The following is a 24,318-nucleotide window of genomic DNA, read 5'->3' as shown; positions in this document are numbered from 1 at the left end:
AATATGAGGCAGCAGTGTGATGCTGTTGCAAAGAAAGCAAATGTGACTGGGATGCATTAACAGGTGTGTTGTGAGCAAGACATGAGAAGTCATTCTTCCACTCTACTCTGTGCTGATCAGGCTTCAGTTGGAGTATTGTGTCCAGTTCTGGGCACCACATTTCAAGAAACATGTGGAAAAATTGGAGAGGGTCCAGAGAAGAGCAACGAGAATGATTAAAGGTCTAGAGAACATGACCTATGAGGGAAGGCTGAAGGAATTAGGTTTGTTTAGTTTAGAAAAGAGAAGATTGAGGGGGAACATGATATCTGAAAACTGCTATTTAAAAGGGTGTCAAAAGGAGGAGGGAGAACTTGTTCATCTTGGCCTCTGAGGATAGAACAAGAAGCAATAGGCTTAAACTGCAGCAGAGGAGGTTTAGGTTGGACAGTGGGGAAAAGGTTCCTGTCAGGGTGGTCAAACACTGGAATAAATTGCCCAGGGAGGTTGTGGAATCCCCGTCTCGGGAGATATTTAAGAATAGATTAGATAAATTTATATCAGGGATGGTCTAGACAGTATTTGGTCCTGCCATGAGGGCAGGGGACTGGACTCAATGACCTCTTGAGGTACTTTAAGAGAGTCTCTTTCTCATAAGACTGCTAGATCCAGAAGCTTGGCCTGTTTCAAATATTTTTCAAAAGTGGCTCTGCATTTCACTCTCCTGTGGGCAAATTTTGGGCTTGGTTGACTCTGTGTAAGAAACATTTAAAGTACCAGAGTGTGAACTATTCTAGAGTTATTCTTTAACAAGCAATGTTAATAGGGGTGATGACCATATGCAGCTTTTATTTTCTAAACAGGAGTACATTTTTCTGGATCATCTTAAGAGATCACTTTAATCTCTACATGTGTCCTTGGTGGGGGAGATCAGGGAGTGGGGTCAACACATGTAGTGGCTTGTTAACTCTGGTTGCTTTAAAAAAAGTTACCTGCTGTGACAGAAGTAATTTGCATGGAAACTATAAAATCCCAAAAGCTGGATTGATTATTTTTTTGTGAAGTAAGCAAAGTAATGTAAGTTGAGCTGGTAATAAATCTTGTGGCTGACTTACACAATTAATACACAGAACTCCCCACTTTCTATAACAAATATTATTCAGTTTTAGCTGCTTTACTAGCATGATTGTAAAAATAGTTATGACTGACTCTAAAATAAAATTAAATTGTCATAACCTGCATGGCAGCAACATTAAGTACATAAGACCCCTTATCTCATACAGAAGCTGAGTTGGGCAACAACTTATTAAAGATGTGGATGATCACAACTGCTCGTTCTAACCTCCCAACTAGAAAAACATCATTAATGTTCATCTTAAACTTAGTTTCTGAAATGTTGTAACTTAAGGAATTTCTTGCAATTTTTTTATCAACTTTACTTCAAACCAAGCATGTTCTGTTATTTCCCCTATTTAGTCCATCTTATTGCAGAGCAAACATGTAAACATAAAGCGGGCACCAGAAAATTCTTTGACAGAATTGTTTACACATAAGACAAACTGGACACTTGTAGTATCAGTACTGAAGTATTTTTTTTCTCCTCTTAGGAGTAGTGATGAAATACTGTTGATTAACCAATAAGCAAAAGCTTATCAATTAATGCTATAGACTACATGCATTTCCCCTTCTCTTCCTCTCTCTCTCCTTCGTCTCCCCCCAATGTGCTAGTAAACTATTTACAGGCTAGCCAACAGCCTGGCTCAGTCCTGGCTTGCAGTGGGTCTGGGGCCTGCACCTGCTGGGGTTCTACATTTAAAGTGCATTAGGAGCCAGGTGGACAGGCAGCCTGGCTCAGTTCCAGCTTGTGACTGGCCTGGCAGCTCAGATTTGCTCTGACGGGCTGCTGCTTCTGTATCGGAGGCAGCAGCGCAGGGCAACAAGCAGCTGGTCCACAAGGGGAGCTGTTTTTCAAACCTGCTCTCCTCACAGACCAGCTCCTGCCTGACACTGCGCTACTTCCTCTGATACAGAGGCAGTAGGGTGGAGTGGCAGGGGCTCTTTGGGAGTGAGGCCAGAGCACGCTGCCAGCCCCACTCCCAGGGACTAAAGTAATGGATAATAATTCTTGAGGTTATTTGACTATTCCATTAACCAATATTTAACATGCCTACCTGGGAGATGCTGAAGAGCAAAAAGCTGCCACTTTAACATGTATCCATTTTTTTTGTATGTGCGTATTATTCTTCAATATCCTAGCCTTAAACCTGCAGGCCACTTAGTTTTTAGTGTATATTAACTGCTTCAAGTACACAAGAGAGCCTTATTTTCAAACCACATCAGTTAATGTAAATAGGCCTAATCAAGCTCCTACCTTCTGCAAGCTCAAAGCGGGGATAGGATACCAAACAAGCTTTAGGGGACAACACCAACCTTCCCCACCTTCACCCTTATAGTGAAGAGCCAAAATGTTGGCATGGTGACACCTATGTCTTACATCGTTTGGAGATAGTGGAAGAAGGAAGCTAAAAAGTCTCTGCAAGCTACTAAGCAATCCTCTGACACAAATCTCTGTTGAGAAATAGCAGTGAGCTGCTCTCACTGCCAACAACCCAAAATTTAGTTTCTAAAAAATCTTAGTGTGGCAACTTTAAAATAAATCCAATTGTTCAGTTTATTCCCTAGATAATAGGAGCTCGATGAACCATCACCTTTGTTGTTTGCCATCAAGCAATAATGCATTTTTGTCACTTGCACTGCAATATTGCCTAGAGCGCCCATTGTGGTTTAAGAACCCATCATTTTAGGGATTGTACAAAACCATAACAAAACTGAAGACTTGCCCATTTAAAGAACTTTTGAGTTTCTTGGAGATGTGATGTTGATGTAACCAATTTCAAATCTGATATTTCTACCCTTCCCATAACAGATAATCTACCAACTTGAATACAATTGTTTTGTTTATAGCAGGGAAAGGATGCAAAAGTTAGGTTATAATGTACATTTAAAGGGACATGGATCTAGCTGATTTTTTAAACTGACTTTTTTTAACAGAACTCTTGGAAAAAATATGGCTCTAAGGGTGTTTTTAACAAGGTTTTTTTTTTTTAATTTGTATTGCTGTAGTTAAAAATCTCACAACAAATGATCTGGTAGTACTTCATAGACTAACAAAACATGTAGATGGCATCATGAGGTTTTGTGGGCACAGCCCACTTCTTCAGATGACCAGAATGGACTGCCTACGAAAGCTCATGATGCCATCTACATGTTTTTTAGTCTATGAAGTGCTACCAGACTATTTGTTGTTTTTTTCTGTACAAACTTAACTCAGCTACCCCCTGAAGCTTAAGAATCCCAGTCATGTCTTAAGACCTCATTGTGTGAAGCACTTTACACACTGAAAAAAAACAGTCCTGGGTCTGCTGTTATTTAAAGGGTTCTTTTGGTGGACCCATACATAACATTACCAAACATGCTTGCAGACACTTCTCATGCATCTCCTGTTCTTTTTTCTGTGATAATGATTATACAACTAATTGGAGAGACAAGATGGGGGAAGTGAGATCTTTTATTGTGCCAACCTCTGCTGTTGAAAGACAAGCTTTTGCACTTTATTCAGAGCTCTTCTTCATGTCTGGGGAAAGTATTCACAGTATCACAGCTAAATACAAGATGGACAGATTGTTTAGCATCACAAATGTTGTAATGCACCCATGCAAGGTGAAGTTGGAGGATTAACACTTATGTAGTCAGAGGACAAAGAAGGAGGATTGGGTGAATTATAGATTGAATGTATGGCTCATGTAAAACACTGTCTTTACTGAGTCCATGATTTTTAGTCTAACAAAGTTGTGAGTTTAAGCTCCCATGTTTGTGTTTTGAAGATGATGCACAGATTTCCTTTGAGGATGAGGACTGAGAGGTCAGATAATTCACTAATTGACAAACTGGAAAAAAATCATTTTATTCTTTATTCTCAGAGGAATTTTAGCTGCTACATTTGTATCTACGAAAGTTAAATGTTTCAGATGGAAATACGATTTGAGTCGACATTGTCTGACCCATTATGGAATACTTACTGTCACTTAATGATCAACAAGCCTCAGATACGTCAATTAAATGTGAAATATAGATTCAATTTTTACGTGTAATTGAGCTATTGCTTTAGGTATAATTAAAATAAAAATTTACATAACTAAAGGAAACAGTTAAAATTTATAGCAATACTTTTTTGCTGCATTGTTTAAGGACATAAACATTCTAGTTCAAAAAGACAAACTTGTAAAGAAAGATCCTTTTGTTTTCCCCATTACATTTTAGGCATAAGGTTGCCGGATGGTTTCAACAAAAATTGTGACATTAAATCACAATCTACATTACATCTTATTTAGAAAATACTGGACATTTATATTTTCTCAATTTGTTTCCCGAACAGAAAGCTCAAATACTGGACTCTCCAGTTCAAAACCGGATACCAGCCAGCCCTATTTAGGCATTGTAGTCTTGAGGAAATTTCATTGCCCTGTTAACTGTGAGACTCACTAATATTAATTGGATTCAGGTGACCATGTGGACTACACTTTGTTCTGCTGATAACACTAACATTTTGTTATATATATAATTTGCAGTCCAAGTATTTGTAAAACTTATGACTGCATTTTGAAGAGCTAAAAATATATCTACCACTTCAGTGTAGCAATAAGCAATGTTTAAATTACATAACATTTTCCTGCTTCGTTTATAAAACTTTCCTTGCTGTCTTGGATCAGCCACAAAGATGCTTTTAGTACTGTAGTTGCTGGAATTTTCTAATTAAAATTCAAAATGTTTTAGCTAACATTTTGTATTTTATTTAAAAGGACATTGTCAACTTAAAAATCACCGCAGTCTAATTTTGAACATCACAAGTTGTTAGAGCTCGGTCATACAGAACAATGACAATTGAGTGTTACACGTGGGCAGTTGCACTCAGTGTACATCAATACTGATGATGATGCTGGTGTAACCCTGAAATGTAGCGATTTCTGGGTACATTCCCTGTGGTTCATTTTCATAGAATACAAGGTATTTAGCAACTTTGTCTGACCCCTATGGAGATTGTTGACAGAAGTGACCTAGTCCCTCAAAATTGCCAGGAACCAAACTGGCCAATAAGTGAAAAAACTTGGAGCAATGCTGAGAGTGATCACATACATTTAAGGCTGTGTCTAGACTGGCATGATTTTGCGGAAATACTTTTAACGGAAGAGTTTTTCCATAAAAAGTATTACCACAAAAAAGCGTCTAGATTGGCACGGATGTTTTTGCGCAAAAGCATCCGTGCCCAGTATAGACGCACTTTTGCGCAAGAAAGCTCTGATGGCCATTTTAGCCATCGGGTTTTCTTGCACAAAAAATTAAGGTGCCTGTCTACACTGGCCCTCTTGCGCAAGTATTCTTGCGCAAGAGGGCTTATCCTTGAGCGGGAGTGTCAAAGTATTTGTGCAAGAAGCACTGAATTCTTACATTAGAACGTCAGTGCTCTTGTGCAAATTCAAGCTGCCAGTGTAGATATCTGGCAAGTTTTTGTGCAAAAGCACTCGCTTTTGCACAAAATCTTGCCAGTCTAGACGCACCCATAATGACTAACGATTATATTTAAAAGCATGGAAAATACAAATTCAATAATTATAAAGTTTTTCTAGTTATAATTCAGAAAATACTCCTTGTGTGTCAGTAGGTAAGAATGATATGAGGATAAGGCCTGCACATGAAAATTTCTAAATTCTTCCTTGTCAGAATTTTCATAAGGCATAATGAAATTATTATATAGTTTGGTATTCCAGATCCCTACCAGTTTTGAAGTGTAATTTTTGTACATAATTGTCATATGTTTATACATTTGTTTTATTTAGTCATTCAGTGGTCATTTTGCTTCTTGAGCATGCCTTAGCTAATTTTTACAACTATACCATGTTGTAAATAAAGGCTCTGAACATTGTTTTTTTGGTTTAACAAATGACTGCAACTTTTATTAGTTTACTCCAAACCCCTGCAATAAGAATATTTATATATCCAAAACCATGCCCTTCTACCTATTAGTAAAAGTTGAGCAACGCAACTCTTGCTTTCCTGCCACAATGGACTCAGAACCAAATTGTATCCAAGATACTCTTCCAGATAACATTGGGAATTGGTCCAAATTAAAATGTGATTTGTCCGGCAGTACGCCTACCTCGCTTCTCAGTGTTAAAGCATCTGCTCATTCAAATGCTCACACTGTAACATGACTTCACTTCTACCTCTGTGCATTAAGTTAGGATAACCTCTGGGCATGATTACACACTATAATTTCAATAGACAACCTGCCAAGTAATCCTGAATTACTTCAATCTGCTATTATGAGATAGTATCTAACTTTGGATCACTTATCCATGCTGAATAAGCTTAACCAGAAGACTTATCCTGTTCCTTTTTAATGGATCACTCTTTTCTAAATAAGAGGATAAGGGATCTTTCAGAAAAGGCTTTATTTTCCGAAAGATCCGCGTCTAGACTGGCGCTTTTTTCTGGCAAAGCTCCGTGCTGAAAAAAGCGGCAGCCATTTTTATGCTAATGAAGCAGGGGAGATTTAAATCCCCGCTTCATTAGCAATTGCAATACGTCTAATTTGCATCCCTTTTACGAAAAAGGGATGCAATCTAGACGTAGCCTTACTGTACAGATTTTTCCAGTGGCACACATCTGTGGCAGTCTTCGGTCTCTGATCCACCTTTGTCTCTCCTCTTCTGTCTGTTCTTACCTCCTGTCCCCACAGAACAAATTATCTCTTGGCGCTAATGGCTATGAAAGAAAAGTGGTATAGTTGGAACAAGGGTGTTGGCTTGGTATACTTTCTGGCTACGTCTACACTGGCATGATTTTCCGGAAATGCTTTTAACAGAAAAGTTTTCCGTTAAAAGCATTTTCGCAAAAGCGCATCTAGATTGGCAGGAAGCTTTTCTGTAAAAGCACTTTTTGCGGAAAAGCATCCGTGGCCAATCTAGACGCGCTTTTCCGCAAAAAGCCCCAATCGCCATTTTTGCGATCGGGGCTTTTTTGCGGAAACGAAATCTCTGCTGTCTACACTGGCCCTTTTACGCAAAAGTGTTTCAGAAAAAGACTTTTGCCCAAACGGGAGCAGCATAGTATTTCCGCAAAAGCACTGACAATCTTACATGAGATCGTCAGTGCTTTTGCGGAAATTCAAGTGGCCAGGGTAGACAGATGGCAAGTTTTTCCACAAAAGCAGATGATTTTGCGGAAAAACTTGCCAGTCTAGACACAGCCTCTACAGTCAAGAGTTTTGAGAACCACTTAACAAACCCTGTTTATGATGGAAACCACTTCTAGCACTCCCAGCATCTATTATTTGGAAAGTATAAGATCCCCATTGCTTCCTGCTCTGAGCCTTTCAAGCCCAATGAGCAATCACAAATTATTTTACATTTATATAAAGCTCCTACTATAATCTTTATCCCACAGGGTCTCAAAGAACAACCGTTGTTTGCAGTGTTGCTGCCCTTGTGTTAGGCCCAGGATAGTAGAGAGTTAACGTGAGTGGGGTAACACTAATTAACATAATTCATTTGTATTATCATAGCCCCGATGAGCCTCAGTCAGGGACCCACCCGGACCCCACTGTGCTGCCAGGGCTGTACACAGAACAAAATGACGGCCCCTGCCCCCAAAGACAATGCACTTTGAATTACCACAAAACGGTCACGAGGTCGATTTTAAATCTCCTCTGTCATGCCCCTCCTCCCCCGCATTATCTTCCGTTCTAACCCGGACGCGGGAGCAGCCCTGGGCCAGTCGTTAGAGACGCGGCGCTAACGTTGCCCTTCCAGCCGCTCGACTTTGAGAAGACCAGCTTAGCAAAACGCCACCTACAGGCGTCCATCCCCGCCCCCACAATTGAGCGCTTCCGGCCAACCAGACACTAGAGGGCCCCACCCTGCAAACCAATCAGGGGCCTTCTCTATGCTACCGCCAGCTGCAACTCCCGTGGATCACGTGACCCCTTTCCCTCGGCCTGGGGAGGGGGGGATGCCAGTGAGTTATCGCGAGAAGGGACGGAAGCCTATGGGGGACCCGGCCTTTAATGTGCGGTTCGGCCCCTCTCCCCGGGTGAGTTTGTAAACAGAGCGCGGCGAAGGGCAGCGCCTCTGGCGCGTTGTAACGGGGTGTTGTGGGTAGCGGCGCCTCGGCCCTAGCGGGCGAGGGAAGGGGGCGGCGTGGGCCGGGCCGGGCTGGGCTGGGCTAAGTGGGGGTGCCCGGGAGGTATTAACATGGCGCCGCCGCTCTCCACGGAGACCCCCGCCTGTGGCCCCCGCCACCCTTAGAGCCGCGGGGTTCGGGCCGGAGCCAGCGCGCAGGAGACTGTTACCCGCCCCCGAGGTAGGCTGGTCCCTGCGGCTGCCCCAAGGAGGGGGCTGGGGAGCAGGGCGAGGCTTCTTCCCCGGAAGCGGGCTGCCCTGATAGATACAGCCGGCTCCCACCCGTCCCCGGGGGCGCTGGGGGCGCTCTCCCCTGCAAGGGTAAAGTGGGCCTGCCCCTTCCCCTGCTGCGACGGGACCGAGCCAAAGGAGAAGCGGGAAGGTTCCTCTCTTCGCCTGTGACTGCCTGAGAGTAGAGAGGGGCGGGTGGAGGGAGAGGAGACCCAGGTGCCCTCAGCAAGTGCTAAAAGGGGAGGGCAGAGCCAGAGAGGGGGCTGTCGCTCTGTTGCCCGTAAGTGCCGATGCGATTGTGTGGCCTGTACCTACTTCCAGCCTGGCCTGGGTTGTAGTGCTCTGCTGGGGCACATCACCATTGTGACTGTGTTGAGTGGGAGCTCGACACTGTGCTGCCAATTGTAGGTATTTTCTTTAGGGTCCTCTCAATAACCTTTCACTTATTGTGGCCCATTTTGGAGGACTCTTTATGAGAGGCAGAGCTGATGCCCAGACATTCAAAGCATGATAGTTATATTGAAGGTTGTGAACATCTTCCCTGAGGGGCCCATCTCTTGCCTCAGGATTGTTCACTATTGTAGGTACTAGGAACTTAATGTGTTGTCATGTCCACTCCCACCACCTAGTAAATTTATTTTACAATTTGCAATCTTTTGGTTTCCCTCACACAAAATAATACTGTCTTTGCAAATGAAATGAGTTGGGATACTCTTGTATCTCATGTAATTTGGATGCCTTTTCTCTCTCCCCCCCCCCCCCCAAAAAAGTAAATTCTATGCTTATCTTTTTCTCCAAATAATTGAATTCTGAGCTTTTTGTTTTCTATCTTCCATCCTTTCCCTGCCTTTAGTAAAATCTTTATTCCCTTTATATCCTAGTCAATGAATCTTGGATTTAGTTTGGGACAACAGCAGAAGCAATTTCTGAGTGCAAGAGTTTAGGCAGATTAAAATAGCCATTTTTGTGTCTACTGAGAATATCCACATTTAGTTTAGATAAGGTAAAAAGGTATAAGATTCAAATTATGCTCGATGGCTGTGGTTTTCAGCCTGTGGTCCATGGACTCCTGCGGGGGCGTGGGGAACTGCAAACCATGTCTAAAATTTCCAAAGAGCTCTGTGCTTCCATTTGAAATATTTTAGGAGGGGAAAACAGCTATTGCTTTAGAGTATAAGACAACCAGTAGCAGCTGGGGGGGAACCCTGTGGACAGGTGTTTCCATAATTGTGAAATGCAAGACTTTTTTTAAACCTTTCTCTGAAGTATCTGGTAGTGGCTGCTATTAGAGGCCCAATAGTGCAGACACTTATGCATAAATTTAACTTTACTTCATTACTGGTAGTAGCTCAATTATTTAAAGCAAGTGTTTGCGGAACTAGAACCAGAGAAGAAGTTACTGGATTAGGTAGAATAATGCTCTAATCTCTTAGTTATAAAATCTACTAAAGCGCCATGAAAATAACACTTAGCATATTTCAAAGGGCCTTTTTGCAATGAGTGAACTTGAACAAAAAAAATCTAAAACATTATTGGGGCTTATTGTTACATTAAAGGTTACTGTCAGAAATTTACATTAATAAAAATGCATTTTGTGCAGGAGGGTAGGAAACCTATTTATCATTTTATATTTGGGTAGTTAAAGTTGTACATTAATATTTTGATCTTCATTGCACACACAATGTCTTTACTCAGACTTAGAGGTTGGTAAGTTTAATTTTGTTGATATCTGTAGTCTTCACTAGGCATTTTATAACTATACAGATTCTGCCATGTATCCTCCTTTTTACTCAGAAATTTTTATCTTATTTGATTATATTAAATCTTTATGGGTTCACTGCTGCTCCCACACAGTTTGTTCTTGGATAGGATATGCCCAGATAATACTGTATTCCATTAACTTTTGACATTTGGCCATGTTTCTGATGTGCCTGTTATGTCAAGATTTAATTCCATTTTTAGCCATTGTAGTTCATCTTTTTTTTGTCTGTGGATATTTGTGATCACAAATAAAAGCCATGTGCCAATCTTTATCTATTTCATGATATGTATTGCTTTTCTGAAATTTAATCTGAACTCGTCCTAGTATGCTTCCATTTTCAAAAAATGTTTATCAAATTCCCATTTGTAAAGAACCCATTGAAGACTTTCATTGTGACAAGCATAATATGATGATACTTCCTGAAGTCAAGTTGTGTGCATTAGCTAGCTTATTTAACTGCATCATCTTATTACAGTGACCCTGTAGTCTCTTCAACCATTCCGTGTTGCTTGATACTTTCTCTTGCTATGTCTTGTCTTAAATTACACTGTAAGCCCTTGTAGGCAGGTACTGCTTTCTTGCATCTTGGTACACATAGGTCCATGTTCCTCCTTGGAGCTATGGGATGTTACTGGTGTGTGTGTGTGTGTGTGTGTGTGTACACCAAATATAGAGTTTCATGGTATCGGACACTGTTAACTTACACTTCTATTAGGGATATTAAAGACTAGTCAACTAGCTGACTATCCGATAAGCAAATGCTTATCAGATAGTCAATTGACTAGTCAATGTCCGCCCTCCTCTCCCCTTCCCCCCCCCCCCCCCCCACTTTTGGCTGCTTCTATTATATAGAGGCAGCCAAAGGAGGTGGGGGGAAGAAGAGGTACTTCAATGTGGCTGCGCAGCACTGCTGCTTTGAAACCCCAAGGTGCGTTTCAAAGGGGCATCTGCCAAGGAGTGTCACTCCTCAGCTGATCCCAGGTTCTGGGAATATGCCATGTGGAACCTGGCCAAGCGGAGCCCAGGGAGTCCCAAGCTGACCCTGGATTCTGCTGCTGCGCAGAGCCTGAAGTTCAGCTGGGAACTGCTCAGCTGATCTGGGCTCTCTGTGTCATTTAAGCAGAACCTGGGATCACCTGGGGAGTCCCCAGCTGACCCTGGACTCCATGGCTTTGAAATGTACAAGAGCCCCTGTTGGGGACTTTTATACATTTCAGAGTTGGCACCTGCATGCAGCCCAGAGTCAGTGGGACTTCCTGCTATCCCTGGGCTACAGGCGTGGTTCCGCATTCCTCCTTTGAAATTCCTCCTCTCCTACTGGGGTTCTTGTACATTTCAAAGAAGGAATGTGGAAGTCAAGTAGTCAATGGAAATTGTCGACTGCAGTTAACTGACTAGTCGAATAATTTTAACATCCTGTCAAAGTCAGACACAGGACTCACAGATTTGTCTGACCGCTCTGTTTCTTTAGCAAAGCCGCTTTGCTAATATACCCAGAAAATGTGAGTACCATACAAGGCTCAAGCCCTTTAGATTTATACAGTCAAAAGAAAGCCAACTTAACAAGATTAAAAGGTGGCAAAACTTATTAGTATGAGACTAGTCAAGTATCTTCATTTCCACATCAAGCACACAGCAATCTCCTGTCCATATCTCCCTGGCTACCTAAATTACTTTCTGCCTAACACCTAATGTTCCCTTTCCAGTTACAGGCAGTCCCCGGGTTACGTACAAGATAAGAACAAACCTACAGTCCCTAAGTTGAATTTATATGTAAGTCGGAACTGGCGTCCAGATTCAGCTGCTGTTGAAACTGACCAACGGCTGACTACAGGAAGCCCGAGGCAGAGCAGCTCTGCCTCGGGTTTCCTGTAGTCAGCCGCTGGTCAGTTTCAGCAGTGGCTGACTTGGGAACACCTGGGGTAGAGCAGCTGGGGTGCTGCCGGGTGGGTCCCCGCAGCGCCGCTCCTTGGCGCTACTGGACCAACCCGGCAGCACCCCAGCTGCTCTGCCCCAGGCGTCCTGATTCAGCCGCTGCTGAAACTGACCAGCAGCGGCTGAATCAGGACGCCTGGGGCAGAGTAGCTGGGGTGCTGCCGGTTTGGTCCAGTAGCGCCGAGGAGCAGCGCTGCGGGACCAACCCGGCAGCACCCCAGCTGCTCTACCCCAGACACCGGCGAGAAAAACCTGGTTTGCTGGGGCGGGCGCACTAGCTGTGACGGCCCTCCCCCCCCCCCCCCCCCCCCCAGCAGATCAGGGAGACACGGGCAGCGGGACTGCCGAGATGCGCTGCCGTCCCGCCGCCCATGTCCTCTGCGGCTTTGCTCCGCGTCTCCCTGGTCTGCTCGGGGGGGGGGGGGGGGGAGAAGCGGTGCACTAGCTGCGCGCCTCACCCCCCCCCCCCCCCCCCCCGAGCAAACCAGGGAGACGCGGAGCAGCTTTTCTCGCTGCGGAGGATGCGGGCAGCGGGACCGCGGCACGTCTGGGCAGTTCCACTGCCCCCGTCCTCCGCGGCAAGAAAAGCCCCGTTCGTATGTATGGATCCGAGTAACCTGGGGACTGCCTGTATTCCAGGCACACCTGGCTTCATTCTGAGCTGCATACCTATAAACATAATCTTCTCTTCCAATATAATTCTTTCTACTTTCACAATCCCTAACTTCTATCTGAAATATCTTTACTGTTACAAAAAATACCTATGATTACTCTGATTTAAAATGTTACTACAGGTTGGACCTTTTTCAATCAGGATGGTCTGGTATTGCAGCAGGACCATAAATGTTCTTGATCCAGAGAGTCCTGGTGGAGGGCCAGTGGCTGGGGGCCCGGCCACACAAATCTAGCTAGGCCAACAGGTTGGCTGGAGTGCCAGTGGGCTCCAGCAGGGCTGTGTATTGCTGCTGCATTGGAAGGTGGGGAGAGAGAGCTGACCAGCAGGCCAGAAATAACCTCCCCAGGGCCAACAAAATACCTCATATGAGACTGGTCAATTCCTGATAGTGCTGGATCAGGGAGATACAACCTGTATTTTAAAGAGATGGGGGATTCAGAGATAGGCAACAGAAATGATTAGTGGTTTGGAATGGGTCCCATATGAAGAGAGATTAAAAAGACTTGGGGCAAGTCTAGACTGCCCTCGGTTTTCAAAAGAAGATATCCAAATTTGGCATGAATTTGCATATCTTCTTCTGAAAACAGGATCGGAAGAAGATCTGCAAATTTGTGGCAAATTTGAATATCTTTCGAAAGCTATGGGCAGTCTAGATGTGTCCTCAGTCTTTTTATCTTAGAAAAGAGGAGACTAAGTGGGGTATGATACAAGTCTAGAAAATCATAACTGGTATGAAAAAAGTGAATAAGGAAAAGTTATTTGTTTCCATAATATCAGAACTACGGGGTCACAAAATGAAATTAATAGGTAGCAGGTTTAAAATAAACAAAAGGAAGTTTTTCTTCACTTAGCACACAGTCAACCTGTGGAACTCTTTGCCAGAGGATGTTGTGAAGACTAGGGCTTTAACAAGGTTCAGAAAAGAGCTAGATAAATTTATGGAGGTTAGGTCTATCAATGGCTATTAGCCAGGATGGGTAGGAATGGTGTCCTTAGCCTTAGTTTGTCTGGAATTGGATGACAGGAGAGAGATCATGTGATGATTCCCTGTTGTGTTCACTCCTACTGGGGCATCTGGCATTGGCCACTGTCGGCAGACCGGATACGGAATCCCAATTCGCTTTTATGCGTATTTGTGGGGGTCACCTGGCCTGGCCTGTGGGAATGGGTGGGAACACACTAGGTATGTAGTAGTATAGTCGATTAACCGATAGGCAAAAGCTTATAGGTCAATGCTACAGACTACATGCGTTTCCTCCCACCCCTTGCCAGTACATTTTTTAGCAGGCTGGCCAGCAGCCCAGCTCAGTCCCAGCTCGTAGTGGGTCCTGGACCTACCTTCTCTGTGGCTCTGCATTTCAAAGTGTATTAGGATCCAGGTGGGAGGTTGCTATAGAAGAAGGGGGGAAGCAACTAGTTGACTATCCTGTTTTATAAGCATTTGCTTATCGGATAGTCATCTAGTCAACTAGTCCTTAATATCCCTACCATGTACATGGGTGCATGTTAACATCCCTAGATTGATAAATGTTTCCATTGACCTAGAACTGTTTACATGCAGTACTTAGGCATGTGGGGTTTTTTTTACACCCTTGAGACATAACTATGCTGATGTAGCTTTCCATAGCAGACAAACCTTTAGACACTTGCTACAACAACAGAAGAGTTTTTCAATTGCTGTAGGAAATCCACTCCATCAAGAGATAATAGCAAAGTGGATGGAAGAATAGTTTATGCCAGTGCTTAATGATATCTTGCTGTAATATAACTTGATCAACATATGTTTTAGATATAGAATCAAAGAACCTTGGGGTAAAAGGGATGGATGAGTCCTTTAGTTTAACCCTGTTTCAAGATGCAAACCATGTTTAAACCATGGTAGACAAATGACTATCCAGCCTCCTTATGAAAACCTCCAGTGAAGGAGTTTCCAGGACCTCTGTAAGTAGTCTGTTTCATTGTTATATTCTACAGTCAAAGCCATAATCTCCTAACTTTAAGAACATTTCTGTCTGCAGACAAGTTTCCATTCCTTATCCAGATCTTTCAGGGCAATGGGCAGACGGAGTGGCTGGTGCAAGGTTCAGGGCAGGGCCTTTTGAGATGGGAGGAGGGCAGGAGATTTACTGCATGCAGGAATGAGGGTTGGGGAGTGAGGAGGGGTTCAGGGTGGGGGGTGTCCCCATGGCCAGCAGGGGCCATTTCTCTCCTCCCCCACCCTTGCTTTCAGCTTATTTATAGTCTTACAGGCATCAGTGACCAAGTCTTTACCCTTTTCTGTGGGGACAGAAGATGGCTCAGAAGAGCCACTTGTGCAGGGATTCTGATGCACCACAGACATTGTCATTTAAGCACCTTTCCACCCATACAAAAGCTTTAGTACACGGGAACATATCCTGTACTAAGGAAAGCACAGGAGCTGTCTTTTAAATAATATAGCTGGGTGGGAGAACAATTTTTGGAAGCCAGTAATAATTACTGTGCCCATTAAGTTTGAATATGAGATGAAAATGCATTGATACAGACTGTCAAATACTTTCTCAGAATTTTGACAGAGGTGTGGGGAGGGGAGAGCAGGGTTGGAGAGTTGAGGGGGCTCCATGGGAGCGGGTATGCATAGGTACATGTTTAACAAAATAAGTACATTTTAACATCCCTAATTTTCACTTTTGTGTTTCAAATCCTATGGTGGTGATAAACAGATGACTCTAGCCATCTGAAGAAGTGGGCTGTGCCCACAAGAGCTCATGATACTGTCTACATGTTTTGTTAGTCTATAAAGTGCTACCAGACCATTTGTTGTTGTTTTTCTGTAACAGACTAACTCGGCTACCCCCTGAAGCTCTATAAAATGAGTCATTTACTCATTTCTTTGCTGAGGATGAGCTTTTTCTATATACATGAAGCAGTAAATACACTTCATTTTATTTCAATTTTCTTCTTGTGTTTTAGGAATTTAAGAGAAGCTGTTCCAGCCCCTTCAGGTCAGTGCAGCTGTGTTTTTCATTATTTATTAAGTAGTTTAATTTATGAGACTTCCATCTGCCAACTCGTATACCAAGTGAAAGAATAAGTGGGAACTAAGATTAAAGTGGATTACTTTTAAAACTCTCACCCAGAAAGTATAAACATGTAGCAACTGATCTAACATTTAGAAATCTCTCTCATATTTTATTTGTCTTGAGTTTTTGGGCTCTAGAACAAGATACTACTTTTAACTTTAGATAATTAATCTGGTAAACAAAAAACCTGAACCTTTCTCTTCCACCTTTGCCCATTAACCCCATGCAAACTAACATCTGGGTCCTGCCAGGAGGGCAGGGGGCTGGACTCGATGACTTCTTGAGGTCCCTTCCAGTCCTAGTATTCTATGATTCCTCATGTTAACATTGGACCAGAACAAAATTAATACCATAATTTTAAATAAATATTTTGAATAAACATAGTTTCCTGTTCTCAGTTTTTTACTCTAAAAGTTTGCCAGTGCTTATATTATTGTCAGTCACCTAACTATATATTGATACATTTATCTAATATATATTTTAGAGAGTTTGTCACTTTGTTCAAGAACTCCTTTTCAACAGTAAGAGTTAGGACCACTGAATTCAGTATACAGCTTTCTCTTATCATAACTTAACACAAATGAGATGTGTCTGGAATGGGCTTGCTTCTCATAAAACCATATGGAAAAGAGAGAGAAGGTGAAAGGGCCTGGGTGGGAGCATGTCCCCACTCTGTCCAGGACTGCCTGAGCCCCCAAACCTCCCACCCCTGCTGGTGCCTTTGACGAGGCAGGGGTGGGAGCGCTCTCCATACACATACCCAACCGGTTGCTGCGGGGACACTGCTAGTTGTTTCCCTTTGTCATTGTCAGGGAGCAAGGGGAAAGTGCAGTTTTCTGCGTTCCTCACTTGGGCTAGGGAACAAAGGGGCAGATAAGTTGTGCACTTCACTGTTCCCTGACAGGGACAGAAAGGGGAAGAGCAAGCATCCCCTGCTACAAATCTCAGAGGGAATGGGACTTTGACTCCCCTGCCCATCCTCTACCTACCGTACTACACATACACATTCAGTCCTTTGCCAAGAGCCCCTCCTCAATCCTGACTTTTGTACCTTCTACATCCCTAGCCCCCTGCCTTGAACCCCTCTTTAAGGACCCGAACAATGGTAAATGTGCTAGTATTCTTATATGAGAAAAGATGATGTAAAGAAAACAATGCAGACGTTAAATATATAAATGATGCCTCTCTATTTTTAAGTGACCATTTTTCCTTGCCTGCTGTGACTTACCTGTTTAATATTTATTTTTAATGTTGTACAATAAACAGTTAAAGATACATTTTAATGCCTCTTTAAATCCAAGGAGTCTACATTAAACATTTGTTATTAAATCTAGGATAATTTTTCAGTGTATATAAACAAATTAATGAATTATAACAGCAATGCAGACCAAGTGGGCTACTAACAGTCAGCAGTGCACATAGTATATTGCATTATTTTTTATGTAGCCTAATGGTTCAAAGAGGCGTTCAGTTTCTGCATTCAGAAGTAACATTCACTTTTACATTTTCAGTGTATCATAACTCTCAGTTAAGGGCTGCCACCCATAGTGGTGGGGAAAAAAGAATGAGAGACTAATGGATTTTGAAGTGAACTGCAAGACATAAAATTAAAAATCTTTAAAACGTAAACACTTGAAATACAGTACAGGCAGTCCCCGGGTTACATGGATCCGACTTACATCGGATCCCTACTTACAAACGGGGTGAGGCAACCCCGCACTAGCTGCTTCCCCCCAGCAGACCAGGGAGACGTGGAGCGGCTTTTCTCAGCAGACACCTCAGCTTGAGAATAAAGGACTGAGGGAAGTGAGGTGTGGGAGAATAAAACTGAGCTCTGGAGAAATGTTTGGCTAGAGTTTCCCCTACAATATGTACCAGTTCCGACTTACATACAAATTCGACTTAAGAACAAACCTACAGTCACCTTGTACGTAACCCGGGGGCTGCCTGTATAGCAATTACTGTAGCTAATGTCCACTCCACTTCCATTTGCACCTTTTCCTTTTTAAGAAGTTTTGAGGAGATGCTTTGGGCTTAATGATTATGCTTTGCAATAATATAGAATGTCATATTTATTATCTAGGTAGTGCCTAGGAACTCTACTTAGGTCAAAATAATAATCTTGATCAATTAAGTATTAATGTTTTGCTTGCAGGACAGGTGTTCTGAGCTTGTTCATTTGGTAGAGTGAAATTTGCCCTGTAGTTAAAAGGCCGAAGATGACACACAGTTTATCAACTATCATTATTGTAAGTTCTATATGTTGTAAATGATTAATCATTTCAGCATTTCTTGTAGATGAGATGCACTGTTGCCCTTCAGACTTCTTAAAGTGTCACCTACACTGGTAATGAAAAGCTGGCCGAGAAACAAATTTAAAAGAGTTTGCCTGGCAGAGTGAATTCTACATAAGGTTCTGGGTTTTTGTTTGTTTGTTGTTTTTTTTGGTTTTTGGTTTTTTTTAAACAACAACCCATGTTTCTGAACTTGAAGGGTGAAAAAATCTAGAGAAATGTTTTTTAAATGCTTACACTATTATGCCTTCCCATATTGATCATAGCTTGTCTGTTGTTCACAATAGCTTGATCTCATGCTCAATTATATTCTGTAGCAAGTCACTTTGTATGGGTAAGGTAACTGACAAATGGGTACATACTAAAATGAGTACATTTTAAATACATTTAAAATCTTATTTTCTTAGTTACAGTTGTGGGTAAAGTTAAGTTATTGTACATCTATTTAATGATTGCTTATGGTCAGAGAAAAGGAGGGCAAGGGATAAATGAGATCTCTTTCCTACAAGCCCAATCGATATTCGTCCAAGAACTAGTCTAATTTTGGGGACATCATTATGCATTGAGGTATGATCAAGGTCACCTGTTCTGGCTGCCTATGTTGATTGGGTTCTTTAGTTTACTTCTATCACACATAAACCAAATGCCTTAGGGTAACATGTCTGAAACAGGCATATGATTCCAAAGGATACACAAAATACAGTTTCTAAGATCATGTACATTGGTCCTTTATCTTTTTCCTGTTTCACTGCATCGAAGACAAGTTTCTTGTCTTTACCTGCAGAACCTTCAAAATTTTGCCCTTTGTATGTGCTTTCACTTGTCTTTCATCACAGTAAACAAGGCTTCTTTGTTTGAATAACTATAGTAGTCTGTTAGTCATTTGCCAGATTTTCATGTGTGTGAGATTCCATACCTTTTTCCATGCTGTCTCTTACATGCAGAACTTACTTGAGAATAGGGATGTAAAATCCTGCTTAGTTAACCAGTTAAATGTTAAGTTTAATGGGTTAGCTGATTAAACCAGGATGGATGGGGAAGGGGAGCAAGGTGTTCCAGCCTGCTGGGCTGGAGCAACCCCTCCCACCTGCCACAGTGGCTAGAGAAGGGGGCTTTACCTATAAATGGTGTATTTTTTTTTAATTTTTTTTTTTTTACTAATCTTTTGGTTGGGAGCAATACAATTTTATTTTCTTTCACCATGCACTCTTTTCTTCTGGCTTCACCATTACATTTTTTTTAACTGTCTTTTACTTCAGTTTAACCAATTCAGAACTATCTTTATAAGTAGATCTTTTCTTTGATATCATGATACTTTCAGGGATCCATTTAAGAGAAATTTTGTTAGAAATAGTCCGAGTTTTGTTCTTTTATCATATTTTTGTTTTGGCTTTTTTTCATCACATCTTTAAGATTTTAGATTAATTAAAGAATTGTGGATTGTCCTTTTATATAGTGCCTTCATGTAAATATAGACAGTAATGAAACTCCTGTGTTGGCAAACCACTCAAGACAAGGCAATGGTGAAGAAACTAAATGAATTCTTTGCATTTCTGTTCACTGCAGAGGATGTATAAGATGCCCACATCAGAGCTAGTCTTTTTGGATGGCATAGCTGAAGTACAGGCAGTCCCCGGGTTACATGGATCCGACTTACATCGGATCCCTACTTACAAACGGGGTGAGGCAACCCCGCACTAGCTGCTTCCCCCCAGCAGATCAGGGAGACGCGAAGCTAGTGCCCCCCCCCAGCAGACCAGGGAGACGCGGAGCGGCTTTTCTCAGCAGACACCTCAGCTTGAGAATAAAGGACTGAGGGAAGTGAGGTGTGGGAGAATAAAACTGAGCTCTGGAGAAATGTTTGGCTAGAGTTTCCCCTACAATATGTACCAGTTCCGACTTACATACAAATTCAACTTAAGAACAAACCTACAGTCCCTATCTTTTACGTAACCCGGGGACTGCCTGTAGTGTCTCAAATTGATGTGTCAATAGAGATTTTAGAACAAATTGATAAATTAAGCAGTAATAGGTCACCAGGGCCAGATTGTATCCACTCAAGAGTTCTGAGGGACCTGAAATATTAAGTTGTGAGCTACTAACTGTGGTATGTAGCCTATCACTAAAATCAGCCTCTCTACCAAATGTCTGGAAGACAGCTTAACATAACAGCAATTTTTTAAAAGGACTCTAGAAGAGATCCTGACAGCCTGTGAGCCTAACTTTAGTACTGGGCAAATTGGTAGAAACTATAGTAAAGAACAGAATTTTCAGGTAAGGATAAACATGATTTATTGGAGAAGAGTTATTATGGCTTTTGCAGAAGGAAGTAGTGTCTCATCAATCTATTAAAATTCTTTTTAGGTGTCAATGAGCATGTGGATAAGAGCGATTCTATGTACTGTATATAGTGAGCTTGGAATATCAGAAAGCCTTTGACAAGATTCCTCACCAGTGGCTCTTAAGGAAATTGGAAGCTTATCTACATTTACAGTGTAGCAGCAATAGCACTTAGTAAAGAAACTACCTATTCCGACAGGAGAGCAGCTCCTTTTGGCAGAGTTTGCTAGATATGTCGGCGTGAAAAGCCCTCCAATCATATTTCTGTCTGCACTGGAATGAGATCGATATAACAGCTTCGGTCATGCTTGCATGAAATTATCTATTAAAGTGAAAAATAGTACTGCGAAGGAAGGCTGTATTATGGAGCTGTCAAATCAAATATATGCACAAATGGGAAGTGTTCAGTGTAATCCAAACCTGATCCAGGGTAATGAATGGTATTATATAATGTATCCAAAAGACATTACAAAGGAATAACTTCATTTTGTTTATTTAGCTTGCACAATAATGGTTTTCTTTAATTACAGTTCATTGCCATGAAAAGGAGAATGTGATAAACTATTCACCCTATGAAATTTGGCTTACATATGAAATCTACCAGGTATAGATGTGTGTGTATGTGTTTGCCTCTGTTTAGAGTATTGCTAAGTGAAGTGATGTTTTGATCTTCTGCTGACTTACTGTACATATATAAAGTCTCTAGGTAAATATTATTGTTTTTATTATAGGATTTCTGAAGTGGTATTGAAATATATATATTTTTATAAATATGTATGAAAAAGACTTCTCTGTTGTAGAGATGTGCATAGGCATTTCTAATCTACTGACTTCCTTTAAAGGTAGATAAGGAATTGGGGAATGAGTTGTTTTCCATGGCCTAGTGGTACTTAGCAGTTGTCTTTGGGTGTTATATGCTTTGCTAATTTTTTGTATTTGTAAAAATATGCATTTGCAATATATTTTTATTCCAGTGATTAAAAAATGCTTCAGTGATATTTTGTTGAATATACATTATATATTATGTATTATATATGATGTATTGTACATATTACAATTATATATTACATACAGGTGGCTTTTTTTTTTAAATTTGTCTTTCAAAGTGAGATGCATGCTCAAACTCCATTACATGTACCTATTTGGATGGATTTGTATATTGATATCTGGGACTTGGAAAATGTATCCTTAAAGCCATATGTGTTGACATTTTATTTCATTGATTATCATAGAGCTGTAGGACTGGAAGGGACCTCGAGGTCATCTAGTCCAGTCCCTAGCACTCATGACAGGACTAATCATTATCTACACCATCCCTGACAGGTGTTTGTCTAATCTGCTCTTATAAACCTCCTATGATGGCAATTCTACAACATCCCTAGGCATTTTTTTCCAGTGCTTAACTATCCCAACAATTAAAAGGGTTTTCCTGCTGTCGAACCTGAATTGTCGTTGCTGCAGGCTAAGCTTATTGCTTTTTATCCTATCCTCAGAAGTGAAATAGAACAGTTTACTGCCCTCTTCCTTGTAACAATTTTTTATGTACTTGAAAACTGTTATTCTAGCCCCTCACAGTCGTCTTTTCCAGATTAGACAAACCCAATTTTTTAGTGTCCTCTCATAGGTCATATTTTCAAGACCATTAATCATTTGTTACACTTTTCTCTGGGCTTTCTCCAGTTTGTCCACATCTTCTCTGAAATGTGGCACCCAGAACTGGAGACAGTACTACAGTTGAGGCCTAATTAGAACAGAGTAGAGCGGAATAATTACTACTTGTGTCTTGATCACAGCATTTCTGTTAATATATCCCTAAAATTAGCTCTTTTTTTTACTGTCAGTGTTACACTATTAACTTATATTTAGCTTCTGATCTATTATGACCCCCAGATCCCTTTCCACAATACTCCTTCCTAGATAGTTGTTTCCCATTTTGTATGTGTTCAACTGTATTATCAAAAACTTAGCTCACTGCAAGCAGAAGAGGGTGGTTCTTGCTAGAGATGTGAATGGGTAACCAGTTTTCAGGCCCCAGAGCAAGGGCCAAGAGCAGGAGCCCCAGGATCTGGGGGACTGCAGCGGTGAGATCCCGCTAGTCATTTAACCAGTTAAACCTTACGTTAACTCAGTGCTTTTTTTATAAGAAAAAATGTGTTGGTGCTCCAGGCTCAAAGTTGTTGGGGGGAGCAAAGGGATTTGTTGAGCAAAAAAAAAAGCTGAGCTGGGGTCAAAATGCTGTTGCAGCCCCTTTAAGAGCCATGTGTCCTGGGCGGGCTTACGTTGGGAGCCATCCCAGGAAGTACATGCCACAACGCCAGAGGGAAATCCCATTCAGTTCAAGTAAGATGGTAAAATAGGTGCCAGTACGCCGTGCTGGGGCATACCATCACAAAAAAAGCACTGAGTTAACCTAATGTTTAACCAGTGAACTGATTAACCAGGATTTTACATCCCTAGCCTTGCTAGTTCTTTAGTAATGCTTCCAACCTGGGCTTTGGAGATTGATGTATTGGTAACTTGTTGCAATTACTACAGATATTTTGAGGGTTTTTGTTTTTTTATCATTTCAACCTAGGTAGTACAAGGACCTGTGGAATATGAGTGATGACAAACCCTTTTTATGCACTGCCCCTGGATGTGGCCAGGTAATAGGATGCTTTGAATCTATTAATGTTGGTCAAGTAGAAAAAAACAGGTAAATGTATTTTATGTTAGCTTGAAGAATAGAAATATTCCTTAATGACAGATCCTGGAAAGTAACTGCATGCTGTAAATATTTTCTAAAGTAGATGACAGCAGGAATTTTTAGTTTTTAGCAATTGAAAATACCTAAACATTTAAAATGGAAATAAATAATGCATTAATTTGTGTAATACTGAGCACATTCTTAAATCTTTAGTAGGAATTACCAGGAAAACAAGTTCAATACAAAGTGTAATAGAGCTCCAGTATTTATGAAGACTGTGGAGGTTAAATTATGGGAATTTGTAAAGTGAAGCCTCTGGGTATACTTAAGTTTCAGTAAACATCTGAGTTTCTCCTAATGCAGTATAATCCAGTACTAGCCTGATGGTTCTATCATGCTTCCCATCTTGATTGGCCAGCTTCAGAAAAAATCCCTTGCAAATGGGCTGTACAGGGAACTGAGATTCTGTTCTGCTCATGCGCATTTCCAAATTTCTTCCCATTTTGACTCCAGAGGTTATTCAGGTAATTACAGGCCAGCAAGCCTAACTTTAGTATCAAGCAAACTGGGCGAAACTCTAGTAAAGAAAAAAAATTGAGATTCCCATAAATGAACAAAATATTTTGGGGACGGTTCAACACAGCTTTTGTAAAGGAAATATTACCACAGTAGCCATTAGAATTCTGGTCTGATCAGTATAATGTACTTTTTGAGTTTCACAAAGCTTTTGACATGGTCTGTCGCTAAAGGCTTTTAAGCAAAATTAGCAGTCATGGAGTAAGAGGAAAGGTCTGCTCAATGATAAGTAACTAGTTACAAAATAAGAGACACAGTGTAGTAATAATTGGTCACTTTTCACAGTAGAGAGCAGTAAATATCAAGGTCCCACAAGGCTAAATGTTGAAACTGGTGCTATTCAATATACAGGCAGTCCCCGGGTTACGTACAAGATAGGGACTGTAGGTTTGTTCTTAAGTTGAATCTGTATGTAAGTCGGAACTGGTGTCCAGATTCAGCCGCTGCAGACCAGGGGGATGGGGAGCAAAGCGGCGGAACACGCGGGCAGCGGGCAGCCCAGACGCGTCTGGGCTGTCCGCTGCTCGCGTGCTCTGCGGC

At 41.6% G+C, this 24,318-nt stretch overlaps 1 protein-coding gene across 15 annotated transcripts in view; it reads left to right on the top strand.

Moving 5' to 3' along the window:
• Positions 1–8,002: 8,002 nt before the first annotated feature.
• Positions 8,003–24,318, top strand: part of ATF2 (activating transcription factor 2) — a 102,160-nt gene continuing 85,844 nt past the window's right edge. For 4 of the 15 annotated variants that reach the window (XR_012905228.1, XR_012905229.1, XM_075933684.1 and 1 more), the window contains exons 1-4: positions 8,004–8,127; positions 15,773–15,804; positions 21,047–21,120; positions 23,092–23,161. Coding sequence is in view for 12 of the 15 variants with exons in the window: in XM_075933684.1 (XP_075789799.1) it covers positions 23,114–23,161 (48 nt within the window). In the remaining 3 variants the exon portion in view is untranslated. The other 11 variants (XM_075933682.1, XM_075933683.1, XM_075933672.1 and 8 more) reach the window with 9 other exon arrangements.

The sequence above is a fragment of the Pelodiscus sinensis genome, chromosome 7 (assembly GCF_049634645.1).
Source record: "Pelodiscus sinensis isolate JC-2024 chromosome 7, ASM4963464v1, whole genome shotgun sequence".
Classification (NCBI taxonomy): domain Eukaryota; kingdom Metazoa; phylum Chordata; order Testudines; family Trionychidae; genus Pelodiscus; species Pelodiscus sinensis.
This window is presented reverse-complemented; position numbering and strand designations above follow the sequence as displayed.